Here is an 18,768-nt window from a genome sequence, read left to right as displayed (position 1 = left end):
GTGTACCAGAATACCTGTGAGAACAACTTAAAAGATGTGGGAGCCTTGCGCCAGTCAGTGGTTGCTTGGTGCGGTGTGCTTGGATGGTAGTACATGGTGGCTGGAGCGCCTGGTAGAGGAGCTACTTCGTCTCATGGTGGGCAGAGAAGCAGGGAGAATAATACAGCAGGACTGGGCAGGCTGTAGCTCCAAGGGCACAGCCCCAGGGACCTACTTCATCGAACTAGACCTCCATCTCTTTATCTCCTACCACCTTCCGGTAATGCCATCAACTTTGAATTTGTCTAGGAATTAATTCATGTATTAGGTCAGAACCCCCAGGATGTGGTGGCCTTAACTGAAAGGCCTGGCCTTCAAACACACCCATCCAGGTCAGCATTACTAATCTAGACATTTCTCACCCCAGCGACGTTGACAGTCAAGGTGAATCATCACACCCTTCCATTACACACATCCGTTCATTGCAGAGTCTGTAGGCGATTTTGCCTTTTTTATATACATGTGCAGGGGCTGGGAAGGGACCTTTTAAAGGGATTTGAAGATTAAAGTTGAAAGGGGAGGTTATTTCGGGTTATCCGTCAGCGAGTCCCTCCCCAGAGTAAGCTAACACTTAGGATGGCCACGGAAGACGTGGTCCGGTTGTGGTGATGGCTGCAGCCTGAATGGAATTGTTCCCATTAGTGAAGTAATTACCAAATTGAGTTAGAAGTCGTTGTTGGCTGGCGAGTGCTCCTGCTGTGGTATTGCTGAGCCGGGATTAGATAGGACCAGAATCAAGGGAGGTATCTGGTAGCTCATCATCTCCCGATAAACAAACTCAGATGGATGTGGGGAGAGCAGAGGGAGTTGTTTTCGTAATCATTCTCTGCATTGCGTGCGCTTGGGGTGGTTTAGATAGCTGCAGTAGGGCCAGAGTTATGTGCAGATTCAGTTTTCACATCACGCTGAGGAGAGGGTTTTGAATTCCTCCCTGGCTGGATTCCCACCCCCACAGATACCTTGCCTCTTTTCAGCCTGTCACTCTTATAAATGCCCAAAGGCTCAAGAAATGTCACTCAGTTAGAAGTGGTAACCAGGATAAAGTACAGCATTACTCCATTATAAGTGCTCACACTGCCTGCGTTAATGTGAGAGCCTGTTGAGAATGAAGCTCTTCCAGCCACCCATACGACACCGTTCCTGTGCTAAGGTTGAATGGCAAAGGTGAATTCAAGTTTAAATATGCATAGGGAGGGACGCAGAGTGAACCACGTGATTTAAAAATGGCCAGAGCCTGTGACTTAGAAGCAGTAGAGAGGAAGAAAGCCCACTACAGATAGAAGGAGCGGAGGCCTTCCTGGGCTTGATCACCAATGAGTCACCTTGTTAATATTTGATATGGTTCCACTTCAAAATCCTCCAAATACTACCAAGAGGAAAGTTACCATTTCCTGTGTGGTTTGGAAATACAGCACTGTGAACAATCTGCCAGATTGTGCCTGGCATCTGTGCTCTGGTGAGTGGGTCTGCCGCGAGGCAGAACTCCAGGGCTAACAGTAGCATGCATTCTTACAAAATGATCACCAATTTATCACAGCCAACTTGACTTTTTCTGAGGAGACGTGAACAGATGTCTCTGCCCCAGATGGAGTTCTGACTACAGGCCAAGAATGATTCCACCCCAATCTAGTTTAGTGAAGCGTTGAGTTTACTGGGGTTACGTACAGCACCGTGGATGAGGGGTTCCTTACAGGAGCCTGGGTGTGGCTCCCGGGTGGAATCCTCACTGAAAAGCCCACTGGAGCACCGTGATTCACAGGAGCTGCATCTCTGGTGCACAAACTGTAGGTAGCTCAGCCTCCAGACAGCTTCTTCCTCCACAACTGTTAACTGCTTATATAACCTTGGGGGGCGGGGGGAGCTCTTGGTGAATCTTCTAACTTTCTGTGGTTCTTGGGCCCTGTAAGTCGCATGACACTTCCTTCTCCCTCCAAGAGGCAATGTTTTATCTCCTAGGAAACAACAGGTAAGCAGTGGCAGCCTGGTACTAGGTACTTCTTGGCCACTGCTTTGTGTCCCTGCCACACCCTGCAAGGCCATGGTGTCCCCTGTCATGGGGCTTTGGGGGTCCCCTCTGCCTGTCATTGCTGCTTATCGATCCTGTCACAGGCTGCTTTAGTGTTGAAAGTCACGCTGTCAGTTAAGCAGGTATCTGAGGCTTTTGGGTTTCTTTGGGGGAGTAAGGAATTTCTAGCAAAGAAGAACTTGGTCAGGTGCATCTGGTAGCACTCAGTTTCTGAAGCAGCAGTGACCCAGGGCTGAACTGTCTGTCACCTCACCTGGTGCTTCAGGTGTGCACCTGGCCCTCACACCTGTGCTGTAGGTCCTGGCGTCTGTGCAGGATTCCCTGCTCGTCAGGTCGGTCCACGATGAAAGGATGCTGCAGACGTGCAGCTGCGGCTTTGAGAACTAAGTCTAGCCTTTCCGCGGGAGTCGTCCGCCTTGGATAGGGTTTTAGAGATCTCACTGCCCAATTTGAAAACTAGTACAGCAGCTGTACGTAAGCATTCTCTGAAAGAGGAGGTCGGCTCAGATGCCCATGGAGATAGATGTACGTACAAGGGGAAATGCGCACAGGTTTCATCTCTCGTCCACTTGCTTGCTGGTTTCATGTCTAGTTGCACATTCCATAGACGAGCAAGAAATGTAACTGAATATTCCTCACGGCCTCCACTTGATACTTGGCCCCCCGGGGAAGCCGAATAACCTTGGCTGTGATAACTTGATACGGACAGTCAGAGAAGCAGCAGCAAATCCATTTTTCACTTCCAGGACATGTGCATCATACTTGCCCGGTGTCGTTAAACTCCTGCATCATTTCTATGCCACATGAGGCGGTTTGTGTGGTGAACAACTATGGCAATGTGGCTAAGGTGTGTCTCCTCTATCCTGGTAGAACTCTTATCTCGGCCCACGTTGGATTGGGGGGTTAGTTAACTTTCATGGAGTCACACTGGATTTCTCTGTAGGATTGGTCAGCTCCCAGTTCACTGTCACAGAATGTCTCTCTATACTTGTACTTGGGGAGCTAAAAAAAAAAAAAAAAGGAACCATTGTATGTCACCGATTCACCCTCCCATTAATTTTCTCGAGTCAGTTGCCTTTAGAACCTGAACGGCCAGCCTGTCTTCTAAAACCTGTGCACAAGGCGACCTCTTTCTTTCCACCCAGTTGTAAGGTGACACTCTTGAGATTTTTTTGTTGTGCTCAATTATCTGAAATCCAAACCTGTTAAATTTTCTATTTGCATTAAATGTCATTCCGCTGCAAGATCACAAGTACAGAAGGTGTGCAGCCCCAGGAAACCCTATCCCTTATACTATTACAGCAGCACACAGGCATCTCGGCAGCAGGGACTGCCAGCTCTAGCCGCTTCGGATCTTTTTTTTTTTTTAGGAAATCTGACACTTAGCAGCCCCGGTGCAAACTGCTGCTGGCTGCCTGGGTTTATTTTTGAAACCCACTTTATTGAGTTAGAACGTGGTTGTTCATAGCTCTCCTCTTTGGTCGTTCCTTCTCCCCCTTCACACACACACACACACACACACACACACACACACACACACACACACACCCTCAGTGCACATTTACAGCTTCCAATGCGATTCTTGCATTTTAATTCTCTGCCCAAAATAACTTGGGAGATGATCATGTGTTGAAACTCATCCGCACTGACATGCGTTAGAGAAATATAATAAAAAGCTTTCCTTTTTATATATATATTTTTAAGTAAAGCATTTAGCGTCATTAAGGGAACTGCGAAGAAATGTGTCATTAGGAAGGGGGAGGAGAGAGTGGAGGGAGCTAAGCTCAAATCTGGAGTGATCTGTTTGTTCCCTCATATAACAGTGAGCCTGACACAGACTGGCATCTAAGATTTGGCTGCTGGCGGGGGACCCCCGTCTTCTCATAGGCTAGCAATAACGTTCAAAGACGTTTGTTTGAACGCCTCCAAAATTAGAAAATGAGCTGACAGTCCTGTGGTCCTGTCCAGCTTCCTCCTGACCATTCACAGTCCACGCCTCTGCAAGCTCATGGATGTGGGCTCAAATGGCTTCAGAGAGACAACCTGTAAAGATGCTCCTAAAAGCCAGTCTGGGTTTGAGGGATTTTCTTTTTTTTTTTTTTTAAGAACTTCCTCCACCATCTCAGCATTTGAGGATTGGAAATCTTGAGTCAGCCACTCTTTCCAGTGAAATCCAAATGACATTCTGATCGTTAGATAATTTACTTATTCAAGGGTACAGTCAATCTAGGAGAGTGTGCAGTCTCTTATCATAAAGTCCGAGGTGAGAATAGCTTCAGGCCCCGAATGCACTTTCTATAAGTGTTTAGAAAGAGAGAGGCAGTGAAGAAGAGAGCCGAAGCCTGTGAGCCACAGCCCTGGGATATCCGTCGGCCCTCTGTGATTTTACAGAGCTCTCTGATAAAATACCCCCACTCGGGATCTCCCACTGCAAGAAAGTGCTTATCTGCTGAGTGAACTGCACATACCAGGCCCCTCTGCCGGCTTACCTGTCTGCACATCTCCACTGAGCTGGGCAAGAGTTGGGAAATCACTTTTGCTTGCAAAGCAGCAAGGCACACATCCACAGCTTCAGCCCCTGCCTCCTTGAAGTGCTGGGGATTGGACCGGGGCCTTGAATGCGCTAGAAAAGTGCTCCCCCCACTGACTGTGTCCCCTGCCCCTTCCTCGACACTCCCAGTGACCTGTCTGCCCACTATTGCTTCAGTTTACCAAATCAGGCCAAAAAGTGTGCCAGATCTTCAGTCATCTTTACAGCTAAGTTTGAACTCTCTCGAGCAAAATTAAAGTTGTCTTTAACATCGTGTGGCCACAATCCAGTTCAGTTACTTGGGTTATATATAGAATTTGTTATCTGCCTTGGATCAGTTAGGAAAATGGGGTTCACCTCAGGAGTTTGCCATTCATGGCAGTATTCCATGGAGCATAACTAAAGTTCTGGAGGTAATTGCAAAAGAAAGTACTAAACATGATGCTTGTTCCCATTAAACTTAAAAAAAAAGTCTAATTTCCCGTGAGCACAAATTGATAAACCAATTATTGGACTATAACAAAAATGAAGAAGACAACAGCAAAACCCCTCAAAACATAAATATTTGCATCAGGAAGATTCCGTAGTCCTGGTAAAGTGTGCTTTTCTTTAGAAGGCATTTGCATTTGTGATATTACTGTAGGACATTTTGAAACTGAGGTCGTGACTTTAAGAACATTTGCTTCTAGCCAAGCCTTTTCAGGTAGACACTTGCAATTCAACATAGTGGAGAAAGGATGGTCTTAGAAAAATTGTCACACTGGGAAGAGAGGCTGATTCTTTCCATTTTCAACACTCAGTTGCAGAAAGAGAACAGTCCCCGGAGAAGTGGCAGTTTCCTCTGCAGTCAAAAGGAAGACAACACTCGCCCTTTCCCACACCAAGGAGGCCTCCGTGCGCCCCGACCTGTGTCCATATGGCCCTGTGCAGACACTGACTCCATCCCATTTGAAGACCGGCCGCTTTCCAAACTGAAGGAGTCGGACAGGTGCTCAGCCAGCGAGAACCTGTACTTGGATGCTTTATCCCTGGATGATGAACCAGAGGACCCGCCACCCCTCAGGAACTGCAGTATTGCCGAGGTCAGCTTGGGTTTGTCCTCTGAGGTTCCTCACAGCAGGAGGGAGCGGCCATTAGATACAGCCAGTGTCTGGCAGATGCCCCTCCCGGCAAGTTCCCCAGACAACCTGTGCATTGAGCCAAGTGACCCTCTGCCAACGGAGACGGTTTTGTTTGGTGGACCTGACCCTACTCCTGTGGTCAGTTTAACTTAGCCATCTTGTTGTGGGTTTAGAAGTGCTGGACTAGGGTCCCATGCAACATGAAAACTCTCAAGAACGAGTGTAGTCAACAAAACACAACAGACAAAATAAATGTGTATTTTCAACTTTTCTTGAAATCATACTATAGTTTTCTGATTCTAGAAAACTAATGGCTGAGAAGTAATTCTGTATTAAGGAATTTCTTAACATTTAGTAGATATCACTAAATGGCAGCTGCTATAAATATGTTGTTCTGGGCAAAGGGAAAAAGACCCAACAATTGAATCAACAAATGAGAGAATTAAAGAGAGCCACCAAAATTTCTGTGGCACAACGTCACTTATTTTCCCGTGATGATTTTTGTTTGTTTGTTTTGTTTTGTTTTTCGAGACAGGGTTTCTCCGTGTAGTTTTGGTTCCTGTCCTGGATCTTGCTCTGTAGACCAGGCTGACCTCGAACTCACAGAGATCTGCCTGGCTCTGCCTCCCAAGCGCTGGGATTAAAGGCGTGTGCCACCGCCTTTAATGCACTGGCTGATTTTATTTTTAAAACCTCATTTTAAAAACTGGTATAGGAATAGTGAGACCCTGTCTCAGTAAACCTGGGATGGTGGGGTGGAGACACTAGTATAGGAATCATTACATGTGATCCACTTAACAGTGACTGTACTGGGTACTGTTCTTTCAAATACCTCAGACTTACAGGGACTTGCCTCAGGTAGTGCTGAAATATGAGAACATTCTGTGAGTTGAATGTCCGTGGTTCAAAATGCTGAGACCATAGGGTTTCAGATTTCCAATTTTTACACAGTTTGGGATATTTACATATTCATAATAAGGTTTCTTGGGGATAGGACTCAATTCAAACACAGAAATCATTTATGTTTCATATACACCTTATGCCCATAGCACTAAATGGCAATTTTAGTCGATATGTTTATTTTGTGTGTAAAACAAATGTCAGAAATTTTTAGATTTTGAAGTATTTCAGGTTACAGATTTTTGGATTAAGGGATGCTCAACCACATACGTCAGTCACATCAGTGACGTCAAATATTTGCCTTACCCTCAGCAGTGTGTGTCAGGTCGGTAGAATGATTGTTGGTAGGTCTGCCCTGCCACAGATCTGCAGGCGATCTCTGTGGTCCAGCTTTGTAGCCGAGAGAGCCAAAGATCCAAATGAGATCCTTCCTCCTCTGTGTGGAGGAAACCAAGGCTTGCTGTCTGTGAGGAAGGACATGCTTCAGTGAGACTGTCCCAAGGAGCATGGCTTCGTTACTGTCAAGTGATTGTTTCTTCCAACCCATGTCAGCATGCAGGTCTTTTCTCAATAGAGAGACACCCTTTGCCTTTGCATTGTTTACCACACAGCTCCCCCTGCTCTTAAGGGGCAGTCACTGTCTTTCTACTTCTGATCCTAACTAAGAATATTCAACAGCAAGCAGGAGCCCCTGCCCCAAAGATGCCACCCATACCAACCTCCATAGCAAGATTTAGACCAGAGGACATCGGTCTCCCACTCTCCACTCACTCTGTTAGCTTCCACTCCTCCACCCACATGCACACACTTGGACTTACTCGGGATGGCCAGTTCTTTGAACTTCAGTGGGGAAGTCTTCTATGGGAATGCAGGAGAGCCATTTACTCAGCCAGCTTTAGAGTCAGTTTTCCTCACTCAGGCAGGCCCCTCCCTCCCTGGGGAGGCTACAGAAGCTCTTGCCCTCCCATGATGCTGCGGATGCTGCCTTTACTGTGAAGACTTCAAAGGGCTCAGGGCAGTAGCCCAGAACTGGGCCTCAGTGAGCATTTTAAACCACATCTTAAGGGGCCAGAGCAAAACGAGTCAGTTTAGCGCAGATAGGATTCCTAGGAAGCCAAAGTCGACTGATTCCGACGAACATTTGTTTTTTTTTTACAGGAAGAAGAAAGTTGCAAGGGAAATCTTCAAAGGTAAGTAAAATTGATTGCTAAATTAGAAATCTTTTGCTCTTAACATTCCACCATTTTGATGCAGTGTTTGTGGGTACTCTCCGGAATAAATTACAGTAAGTAGTTGCTATTAAATTATTTGCTTCATGGGTTAGTATTAGCAACAAAAAGAACACACGCTGATATGTGTCTTATGACAAGAACTTCACAGTGCTTGAAGAGGTCAGTTTTTCAAAGGTCTGTGGAAAACTTTCTTCTTATGGGCCATTCAGAAAACCATTGCACTCAGGAGGCATTGCTCCTGGTACATGGGGGATTTGTTGTTACAGTCCTTCCTGCGGTGATCCCCAAAGGAAACAGACCGGAGCTGTGGCCCTTCGTGTTAGCTGCACACCAGCTTCCTGCTCGAGAGCTCATGCTCTCTGGTTCCTGTCTTTTCTTCCTTCTGTACATGGATACACGTTATCTCCATCCCATCTATTTCTCCGGCAGTTTGCCACTTTCAGTAACCCTCCTCCTTTTTGTCTGTGATCTTGGAGGCTGTAAGTGACCATCTCCTCCGTAACCTATGCCGTCTTTTGTCCACACAGCCGACCGAGTTGTCTGGGCATGGTCCTGCCCTTCTCTGGGCAATACAGAGTATACCCGAGGGCTTGGCTAATCTGGAAGTAATCCTCGTATGCCTCTTACTGCTCTGTTTCCCTGGGTCTGGGACTTAAGTGCCTTGGGGCCTCGGTCGCCTCATCCACAAATAGGAGAGTTTCAGATTCTTGAACGATTTTGTTGTTTTATTTTCTTGGAGAGTTTCAGATTCTTGAAAGACTGTGCTGTGTTATTTTCCTCGTGCAGTTTACACGTATGGGCACACAGGGAGCCAGTCAGTATCTGACACAGAAGCAGCCCACCCCATTTAGCTGTCCCTCCAACTGCTCTGCCCATTGCCAGCAGCATCCACAACTCTGTGTCCAGGTGAAGGCTTCGAGCCGTTTGCTTTTGGTAGTCCAGGCCTCCCATCTCTCTGTTTTCTTTTTTGCACTCTGTTTTTAAATCTTTTTTGCTTCTGTTGATTTCAGATGTAGTCAGCATAGGGGCTGTACATTTTAACTAGCATCAAAATGTTCAAAACTATGAAGGTACCGACCCCTCCCCTGGCCATGCACCATCTGAGCTCTAGCCGTATGGTGGGTCCTGCCCTATCTCTTGCATCAGGAGGCACTTGAACATGCTTCCTCTGCGTCCTAGTCTCTTTTCATCTACGTGGCTGCTTCTAAGGTCCATGCCTCTCCGTTCTTTCTCATGCCTGTGCTCCTCCATCCAGCTAACCCCAGAGGCACGAAGTCCCCACCCGTGGCTGCCACTGGTGGTTCTGTGTAGCAATCATTGAGTATTCAGACTTGCTCATGGAAGAGCCCCAGTCTGGCCTTACTGTTATTACCAGGTTTCTGTGGAGGGGTGCTCTGTGCACTGGGTCTGGGATCCCCTCTGACATGGCCAGGGCTGAGACAGAACCCTGAGTACACATTGTCTGTCAAGGTGAAGGGAAACTGATCTAGCGGGATGGTAAGTTGGTGTCCGCCTTGCCTCCCACTTCTGCCGCAGTTGGAGTGACTCCAGGCCACAGAGGTTCTGTCACCTGAGGTGGTGGGCACACCCAATCCCCAGCCTCTGACCATGTGTTTGCCCTGGTGGATAGGCAAGCTGCATGACTACCCTAGCCACCTCCTGACTTGTCCAGTATGGCACCCCACCGCCTCTGGGGAGACTGAAGAGCAGGTGGAAAGCATTCAACAAATTTATGTCGGATTGAAACATGAGGAGTTAAAATGCTTGCCCTGAGGATCTGCACCCATATGCATATACGCACTGGGCGATGGCTACCGAAGTCCAGCTGTCGTGACTCACTATCTTACCTCTTTACGGTTGTTTGTGTGTCGGAGGGAGTTTTCCTCCTACAGAGGACAGAAAGAACACACAGAGAGAGACCACTTGCCTATAGAGAGGAAAGCTGAGAGAGGAGAGTACGCCCTCACACCGAATTGCGTGGGCTTGATTGGATTCTTGTTTGAAAAAAGACTGGAAGCTGACCGCTTCCCTGTTTTCCCCTACGTCTTCCAAGTGGCCTTTGGAGACTGTTAGTCCTTCAGGCCAGTGGAGGATGAGGCTGGGTGAAAAAGACGTGGGCCTGGAGATGTTTCACTAGACTCTCTGCCGCCATCCCACGGGCTGCACTGTAGCTAGAGATTATGGCGTGTTCATCTGCACAGGTCGGTGGAGAGCCAGTAGAGGATGATGCTCCCCAGTGGGCTGAGAGGCCAGACCACAGTCTGGAATAGCTATGACTGGGTAGATAATCCACATGTACATGCAGCCATTGCAGGGTGGTAGCTCTATTAAATTCAGACCAAGGCAAGGCTGCAGGCACAATTGCAGAGCAGTACAACTGTGGGCGCTCATGGGAGTGAGCATATCAGCCACCCAGGATATCGAGTGGCTGGCCCGATCTTTAAGAGGTAGGTAGAGGCAGGCACCTCCGTGGGTACGCCCAGAGCTGACGCCTGCTTTCCTTCTTTCCCCAGGGCTGTGTCCGTGTCCTGTATGTCTGAATTCCAGCGTCTGATGGATGTCTCCCCATTCCTGCCTGAGAAGGGCCTGCCGTCTGCCAGCAGCAAGGAGGACGTCACTCCGCCCTGTCTCCGATGACCTGAAGTACATCGAGGAGTTCAACAGCAAAAACTGGGACTACACTCCCCCCAGGACTGGGACCGATAGGCCTCCAGACCTCTGGGCAGACAGGACCGAGGTGGGGCGGGTAGGACATGAGGCCACCACAGAGCCTTTCCCTGACTCTCCTGGTACCTGACCACAAGTGTCACCATGACGACGGACACCATGACCAGCCCGGAGCACTGCCAGAAGCAGCCCCTGCGGAGCCACGTCCTCACCGAGCAGTCTGGGGTGCATGTGTTGCACAGCCCACCTGCTCTCCGCCGGGTTGACAGTCTAGTGTCGGGTGGGGAGGGCAGGAGCCGAGGGGACCCCGAGGGCCCCTTCCCCGTGAGCAGAGCAAGAGGGAACCTGGCAGATGCCAAGGGAGGTCATCCGGAACCTGTGCTCAACAGATGGCCTTGCACCCCACCCAGGCACCCCCGAGACTATGTGGAGGGGTCCCTCCGCCCCCTAGACAGACCTGTCTGCCCCTCCCTGGGGTTCACCTCCCCACTGCACAGCCTAGATATGTCTAAGAACATGAGTGATGACATGAAGGAGGTGGCCTTCTCTGTCAGGCATGCCATCTGCTCTGGTCCCGCTGAGCCACAAGTCAGGGATATGGCCTGCCAGACCAACGGGTCCAGGACCACAGGGACACAGACCATCCAGACAATCAGTGTGGGCCTGCAGACTGAGGCACTGCGGGCCGGCGGCGTCACCAGCAGCCCCCACAAGTGTCTCACGCCAAAAGCCGGACGGTGGCACTACCCCCGTGTCCTCTCCTTCCCGAAGCCTTAGGAACAGGCAGGTGGCCCCTGCCTTCGAGAAGGTGCAGGCCAAGTGTTGAACGCACCTGCTGCTCCCCAAAGTATGGTTCCCCCAAGCTTCAGAGAAAGCCCCTCTCAAAAGCTGACCAGCCAAATAGCAGGACCTCACCAGGCATGGCCCAGAAAGGGTTCAGCGAGTCGGCCTGGGCCCGCTCCACCACCACCAGGGAGAGCCCCTGTGCACACCACCATCAACGATGGCCTCTCCAGCCTCTTCAACATCATTGACCACAGTCCCGTCGGGTTGCGAGCCGGGAGCCGCTCTCGCTCAGCGGAACCTCGCCAGGAGCTGGGTCTCCAGGCCAGGAAACAGGCACTAATTCCCGAGGGAGGTCGCCCAGCCCCCTAGGGGTGGGCTCGGAGACGTGCAGGGACGATGGTGGAGAGAGCACACCTGTGAGACAGGACTTATCTGCGCCCCCTGGCTATACACTCACTGAGAGTGTGGCCCGGATCCTCAACAAAAAGTTGTTGGAGCATGCCTTAAAGGAGAAGCTAGCCAGCACCCACAGCCCCTCCGGTCTCACCAGCGACAGCCACACCGGAGAAGCAGGACCAGCTGAACCAGGATCCATGGAGGTAAACTGGGTACTGCTCCACTGCCCATCAGCTCTGCCTTTAGCAACCTAGCATAGGAAGCCTGGGGTGGGTCCTGGGCAGTGGTTTCAGGAGTCCTTGTAACTGGGCAGGGATGAAGTGAGCTGGGAAATGGACCAGGCAGAAAGACAAACCCTGAGTAACTTATAAGAAAGTTTATTTTTACTGTCCTCAAAATCGTGAGGACGCGGTTTGGTCTGACTCTCCTCTGGTCTGGGTTAGTCTTTCTTGGTCTGGGATTTGTACCGGGGGGTATACTTAGTTCCTCTCTCTGTGTGACTTGGTGCAAGTGTGAAAACTGAGTGAGCGGAAGCCGTGTGTGCATGCCTGTCTTGTCAGGACTTCTCCACACTGCAGATCTTTATGTGTGGCTTCCTGAGGGGCATGCTATAGTGTATTTGGACCACACAGACACAAACTTCTTTGATTGGGAACTACAAGAATAGCTTTTGGATTCTCAGGCCGCCTCAGTACAGATCAGCAGTTTTTCATCTTATGAACCACCCTTCACTGGAATCAGGTAATGGATAAAGTAAAAACTGTGCCCTAATAGAATATGGCAGTGGCAACTGAATTCTATTGATGCATATGCCCACATGTGTTCTTGCAGTGGAAAAAAAACAAAAACAAACAAATGAACAAAACACACACGCAAACAAGGACACCCGCGGGCATGGTGGTCCACAGCTTTAGGGAGACAGAGGCAGGTGTATCTCTGAGTTCTAGGCCATCCAAGGCTACATAATGAGAACCTGTCTCGAAAGAAAGAAAGGAAATCCCATGTCCACAGCAAGTGAAACAGCCTGATGACAGCAGGGGGGATTTGCGCCTCACTGTCAAGGCCTCGCTGACAGAGCAGGTCTGTCCAGTCAGTGATCACATGACTGCCTCGTCCAAGCCCAGCCACTCCCACGTCCAGCAAGGGCAGGGGCAGGAGGCAGCAGGGTGCTCCCAGGCTGGCCGCTGCGTCCCTGCACAACACGAGGAGAAAGGTGTGTTTCCTCTGCCGCTTGCCTCACCCTGCTCACAGGTCCCCCGTCCAGCCCTTGGAGGGGTATTCAAAATAGACAGTTCACACCAGAAGCAGGTCAGGCCACGCTGGTTTTGACAGTTACCTATAGAAACGGCAATCCCCTGAGCTGCTCTTCCCAAGGTCTGAGTTTTAGGGACAGATGTGTCATGTGCTCTGCCAAGAATGGACATGACAGGATAAGAGTTCTCAGGCAGCAAATGGTGTCTCTTTTGATGTTTAGACCACCAAACCTCAGGAGCCCTCGGATAAGTTCCTGTGGCTTGGGAGGGTCTTTTTGTACGTGAATACTTTGCCTTTCAGTTACAAGAGAGCTTGTTTTAAAGCATTGTCCATTGGCTGTCTTGAGTTTCTGCTCCTATTAGAGACCAAGTAGCAATTAAGTTCGGGAACCAAAGAACCTTTGTATTCTTGTCAGCAAATGCTTAGAGCAACCGGGTAATGCGGAGGTTTAATAGCGATAACACGTAGTTGAATGGAGTCAACGCCTGGGGGTGCAAAACTCACGACGCCACTGCAGGTCACTCTGCACGGCCCTTATTCTCTGAAAAGCATGTGTGTAGAGCCTCGCACCTCCCCTGCACCCCTCTCACCCCCCACCCCCTACCCCCCACCTTGTTGGCTCCCAAACAAGCTGAGTGTCACAACAGGCGCACAGGCAGTTTAAGGGCCCAAGGGCCCGCAGGGAGACTCATCGGCGGCGTTTCAAGGCCATTGTGGGTTCGTCTTCCCCTTTCTCTCAGCAGTTTGCTTGTTCTGGGTGCCAGCAGAACCAGTCCTGTTTGGATGGACCCCACGTAATAAGCCCATTGGGAAGCATGTCTCACCTCAGTGACTTTGTGGCAGGTCTGGCTTTCCACACCCAGAGCAGCGGAGTCACTGGTGTTTCCCTAGCCCGTGCCAGGCACCCTGTGTAGCATGTTACTGGGGTCTCAATACATGAGAGATGGGAAGTGTCCCTTCTGTGCTTCCCTCTCACCCCTCAAGTGACCCTGGCCTCTCTCTTGAAGCTTGGCAGCAAAGGCAGAGATGTGCCAAGAGAATGATCTGGCGTCCTTCCCTCCCAGAGCTAAGTGTACTGGGGTACATTCGAGCACACAGCACACGCAGCTGTAGCTTCTGGTGAGCAGAACAAGCCAGGCCGTGTATCCAGCCATACCACTATCACCCCTCACATACGTGCTGTCAGAGAGCTGGGAGGCCACTGCCTGTCCCTGGTTCTGCTTCCTTCTTCAGTCTGTTGACACATGGCAGAAGACGGTCCTGTGAGCTGAGTGCCTTGGCCGCCGCCTCCTGCCTCTGAGTGAACTCAGGGACCCCCCGTTCTCTCCTGGGGGCCATCTTGGAGCAGGGACTCTACTTGTACTGTGCTTCTGTTTGAAACATACTTTCCAACGGACTTGTTTTTCTCTCCTTTCTCTGTCTGTCTGCCCAGAACCAAACTGTCTTACTAACTGCCCCATGGGGACTCTAGCCCTGCCTGCCTCACACTGTAAGTGCCTCCTTCTCTCTCACTTCCGCCTGTCCAGAGAGTTGTGTGTGTAGCTGGCGTGCTCATGCTTGTCATCCATCACCATCTGTGGAGATCCACTCTCACCCCCAGGAATGGACCCTGAGTACAGACACCCCACTTCGCCTGCTCCAGGGTTGACTACTTAGCATGTAGATTCCGCTGGGGTTTCTCCCGTCCTGGAGTTTGCAGTTGGAGAAAGAGAGAAACATTGGCTAGGAAGGGCCATCTCAGGCCTTGCCTGGAGGAGCCTTTGAACCCAGCTTCTGTTGGTTTTAGACCCACCCACCACGGCTCACTGGCATTTCAGTTGCATAGGTGTGTTGCGGTGTGCTGGGGTGTGGTGCACATAATATGTTGAGCCTTCTCGCTCATTTTTTTTCAAACAATCGTGCCAGAAAGAATAAATCCAGATATCTTTTGTCCTTCCAAGTAAGTCTACTGGTGAAAAAGTAAGTCCTTGATAAGTATCAATGAATAATAATACTCTGAATGAATAACAACAGAGACATCTCTGTTGCCTGTATTTTTGAGAACTCAGCATGGCCGTCAGAGACTGAACTGAGTGAGACCTATGAGAAAGTACACGTTGTGGTTTGAGTCAGGGATGTAGTCACCCTCCTAATCTACCTGAAGTTAAGAACTGAAGTAGAGCCATGCTGTATGTGGTGGCGCACACCTTTAATCCCAGCACTGGGGAGGTAGAGGCAGTGGATATCAGTGAGTTTGAGGCCAGCCTGGTCTACATAACAATGTCGAGGCCAGCCAGGGCTACATAGTGAGACTCTGTCTTGGGGGTAGGGGAGACATAGCCACCATCAGATAGAAGTCGTGTCCCCGTAGCAGGGGGAGAGGCTGAATGGCCAAGAAACTGGTGGAAAAGACCATTTCCACACAGCCACCCCACTGGCTTCTGGGTAAAGGACAGCATCGCTCATTGTGTGTGCTGGTGTCTTACTAAGGAAATGTTAGTTTCCTTGACATTGTGGCTACACATTTTTTTTTCCTGCACAAACAGGTGCTAGTGAGGAGGGTGTGATGGTCTCTGAGAAGAGCTTGTTCTGTTCGGCCTCAGTGGGAAGAGGGGCTGAATAGATCTGTAGCGGCAGCCACACCGATATTCGGCAAACGTGCGCATGCTCACTCCTGTAGTAGTGGGAGCCGGGACATGGATTTCACAAACCGTGCCCACCCTCCTCCAGGTACTGTGAGGTGAGGTAACGAGACACAGATACAGCACCACCTTGACCTCACATGTATCCACACGGTAGCTATAGGTACATCCTGGCTGTCACGGTACTATCAGTATAAATGGCCCAGGGAAGAGCCTCCTAGGTCAGTTAGAAGGCATCTGATGGAATGGTCTTAATGTTAATGTTCCCTTTCTTGCTGTCCCCTCAGGGATGAGGGGAGGACTCTACCCCATTACTCCATTGCTCTTGCAGAAGCCTGTGGGTCCCTTGCCACCCTCGGGCCATGACATCCTCACTGGCCGTCTCTGAGCGTCCTTGGTCATGTTTTCATCTTCTCCCAAGAGCCATCGCCTGCCCACTGGACACAGCATCTGTCCTTGCATCTCTGCTGTTCCTAATCTCTTCATTCTGGGTCCTTCATTGTCTGTCATGTCTGGATCTTCCAGTTCACCTCTTGACTTCCATTCTGGGGCCTTATTCCACGACATCCTCTCTGTGCCTTTCATCACGGTACTATACCACCTCACGTTTTGTGCGAGCGTCACCTGCAGTTCACACTGCGTGTGACCCAGCTCCCCACCTTCCTGTGTGTTAGTAACTTCCGAGTTTGGACATCCCCGTTCCCTGACATGCAGGCGAGGGACACGTAGCGCCACATTCCTTTTAAACAAGCCAGCGGCTACAGATGCTCTGCACCATGACTGAATGTTACAGTGGCTGAAACACAAACACACGAGCACCGTCTCGGTACCAGTTTGTAAGACCGCCGCCACCACGGTGACGAGTCATTAAAGAAAACTAGACCTCAATTAAAATTTCTGTCTGCAACATTTTCCCCCACACATTGTGGGAGTTTGTTTAGCCTTCTGCCAGTCAGCTTGGAATAAACAGTGGCAGAGTTCTGTTTGAGTCCCGTTGCTAATACAGCTGGATGCCACCCCGGGTCCCTGTAGGCCTCCGTAGACTGGGATCCTGCGAGACTAGCTCAGTAGCTGAAGAGCTCCTTCAAGGGGCTCAAGGATGGGGCTGGGACAAGGTGACCCTCATTGCTTCCTCCTCATCTCTGTGTTCCAGCTCCGGAGATGCCCTACAAGCAGACCCATGTCCCTGTGTTTTGTTGTATTTTTGTCACAGTGTAAAAGGTCACATGTCACGTCTCCGGTCATTCATGTGGAATGTTTTCCTGATCACTTTTAAGTTACTCCCCATGCATGCCATAATCACTGAGATGCTGAGGCCACCTGGGCTGTTCCATTTGACTTCCATGTGTCTGAAGTGTGTTGGGGCCATTGCCCGGGCGACGCTGCAGGTCTGAGTAACACTGTCTCCCTTTCTCGGCTCTGAAGGAACTACCTTGTTCTGCACTGGCGCCATCCCTAGAGCCCTGCTTCTCCAGGCCAGAGAGACCAGCAAACCGTCGCCTTCCATCCCGCTGGGCCCCGCCTTCCCCCACCGCCTCCCAGTCTCAGTCACCTGGAGACCCAGTGTCAGTGTCCTTGGAGGAACACGGTGAGGAGGAGGCACCCGAGGAGAAGCCACACCTGTGACATGATGCAAGCTTGCATGGATTATCACCGGAATAATTCACTGTAATTTTGCATACCCAGACCATCACCATCCACCAACCCCTGCCCCAAAGGAAAGATGTAGCTTTCTCAAGGTCCAAGGATGTTTTTTTTTAAAAAAAAACACACGGCTGCTGAATGTTCAACCTGGTAAACTGAGATGTTTCGGGAATGAAACAGTAAACGTGCCTGTACTAATTTTTTCATAGCTCAGAAAACTATTTTTGTCTCCATCTTTTTTACACACAGTATATTAAACAAAAAAAAGGGTAAATAAGGTATAAATAGATTTAAGAGTTTTAAAATGTACATCTTAAGAGATTCCAGACACCCTTGTTCTCGATCCTGACTGCCTCTGTTAAATTTGCACTGTTCCATTTTGGTTGGGTTTCTCCATATTGAGTTCAGAGTGTTCTAAGTTAAATCTTATTTTGTCCAGTGCTAAGTTTTTTAGGAGTCTTTTTTAATGCTTCGGACTGTCCAACTCAGTAAACTCTTTTTAGTGAAAAGGCCGTGAGGCCAGAAGACAAGAGTGTCCATAATCTGGAAGGACGCAGATCAACATGTCTGGGAAGGTACGGAGCCCCTCAGATGGACTTAAGACTCACTGTATGACCCATATACTCCGCCTACCGCACGTCCTTGGGCACCTGTACATACACTGCTCTGTCCCTGCCCACACCTGCGTGTGCGTCGGTCTGATCCACTGTAACTCATTGTGAAGTTCCTCGTACTGTACGGTTCCTGTCGGTCCCCCTGTCCCAATGAGACAACAGCCCCATTTTTAAATTATTGTTCAAACATTAACTGGCAGTGTACAAAGCTCACTCGACATTTTCTTGTTTAAGGGAAAAGCACTACAGAAAATCCTGAGGATGCCAAATTGAGACAAATGATGGTGCCTCAGAGTCTGTCTGAGACCATGATGATATAGAAATAAAGCCCTTACAAGGTCTTGGTGTCACAGTTCACTGGCTCCTTCCTCCCCCCTCCCATGCCCCTCCCCCTCTCTTCTATAGCTCTAAATGGGAAGTTTCCCCAGGTTTTCTGTAGCTGGCAGAGTGCAGGCCAAGGGTGTAAAGACGGGGGCCGGCTACCCACCTCCGGGGGCCGCATACTTGTGAGATAGTATTGTAGCTTTCCTGGACTCTGAGGGTCCTGGGAAATTCTCACCACAGATGGTAGAGGTGGGAAGGGCCATGGCAAGGTGGCTCCGAAGGAGGATATGTGGTCAGCCTCTTCCCTTCCAATCGGGCAAGGGAGTAAGTAGCCCGCAGCTCTGAGTGTCATTCATCTCCACTGCAGACGTGCAGCCCAGCATCCTGGTGGTGGGGGTGGTGTGAGGCTGGAATTACGAAGACACTGCTGGAGAGCACGGAACTATTCAAAAAGGCCAGAGCTTCTGGCTTTGATGTTTCCGTAGTAGCCCAACGGTCCTCTTCTTACAAAGATGAGGTCATAAGGCCTCTTCCCAGGGTCCCACAGTTCCTCCTTTAAATGGTTCCCAAAGACAAGTGTTGGTGCAGAGATGGGGCAGTTGGAACCTTGGCAG

The 18,768-nt window shown here is 49.8% G+C and overlaps 1 protein-coding gene across 1 annotated transcript in view; it reads left to right on the top strand.

The window, feature by feature from the left end:
* The window catches only part of Mtcl1 (microtubule crosslinking factor 1), a 117,786-nt gene extending 100,552 nt beyond the window's left edge, over positions 1-17,234 (top strand). The window contains 10 exon segments of the mRNA XM_059278759.1: positions 5,396-5,677; positions 7,775-7,806; positions 10,362-10,475; positions 10,477-10,628; positions 10,631-11,250; positions 11,252-11,335; positions 11,337-11,495; positions 11,497-11,616; positions 11,619-11,900; positions 16,998-17,234. Of these exon segments, the coding sequence (XP_059134742.1) occupies positions 5,396-5,677; positions 7,775-7,806; positions 10,362-10,475; positions 10,477-10,628; positions 10,631-11,250; positions 11,252-11,335; positions 11,337-11,495; positions 11,497-11,616; positions 11,619-11,900; positions 16,998-17,234 (2,082 nt within the window).
* Positions 17,235-18,768: the final 1,534 nt, after the last annotated feature.

This window comes from Peromyscus eremicus, chromosome 13 (genome assembly GCF_949786415.1).
Source record: "Peromyscus eremicus chromosome 13, PerEre_H2_v1, whole genome shotgun sequence".
NCBI lineage: Eukaryota > Metazoa > Chordata > Mammalia > Rodentia > Cricetidae > Peromyscus > Peromyscus eremicus.
The sequence above is the reverse complement of the archived record's forward strand: the minus strand, read 5'-3'. Positions and strand labels throughout refer to the sequence as shown.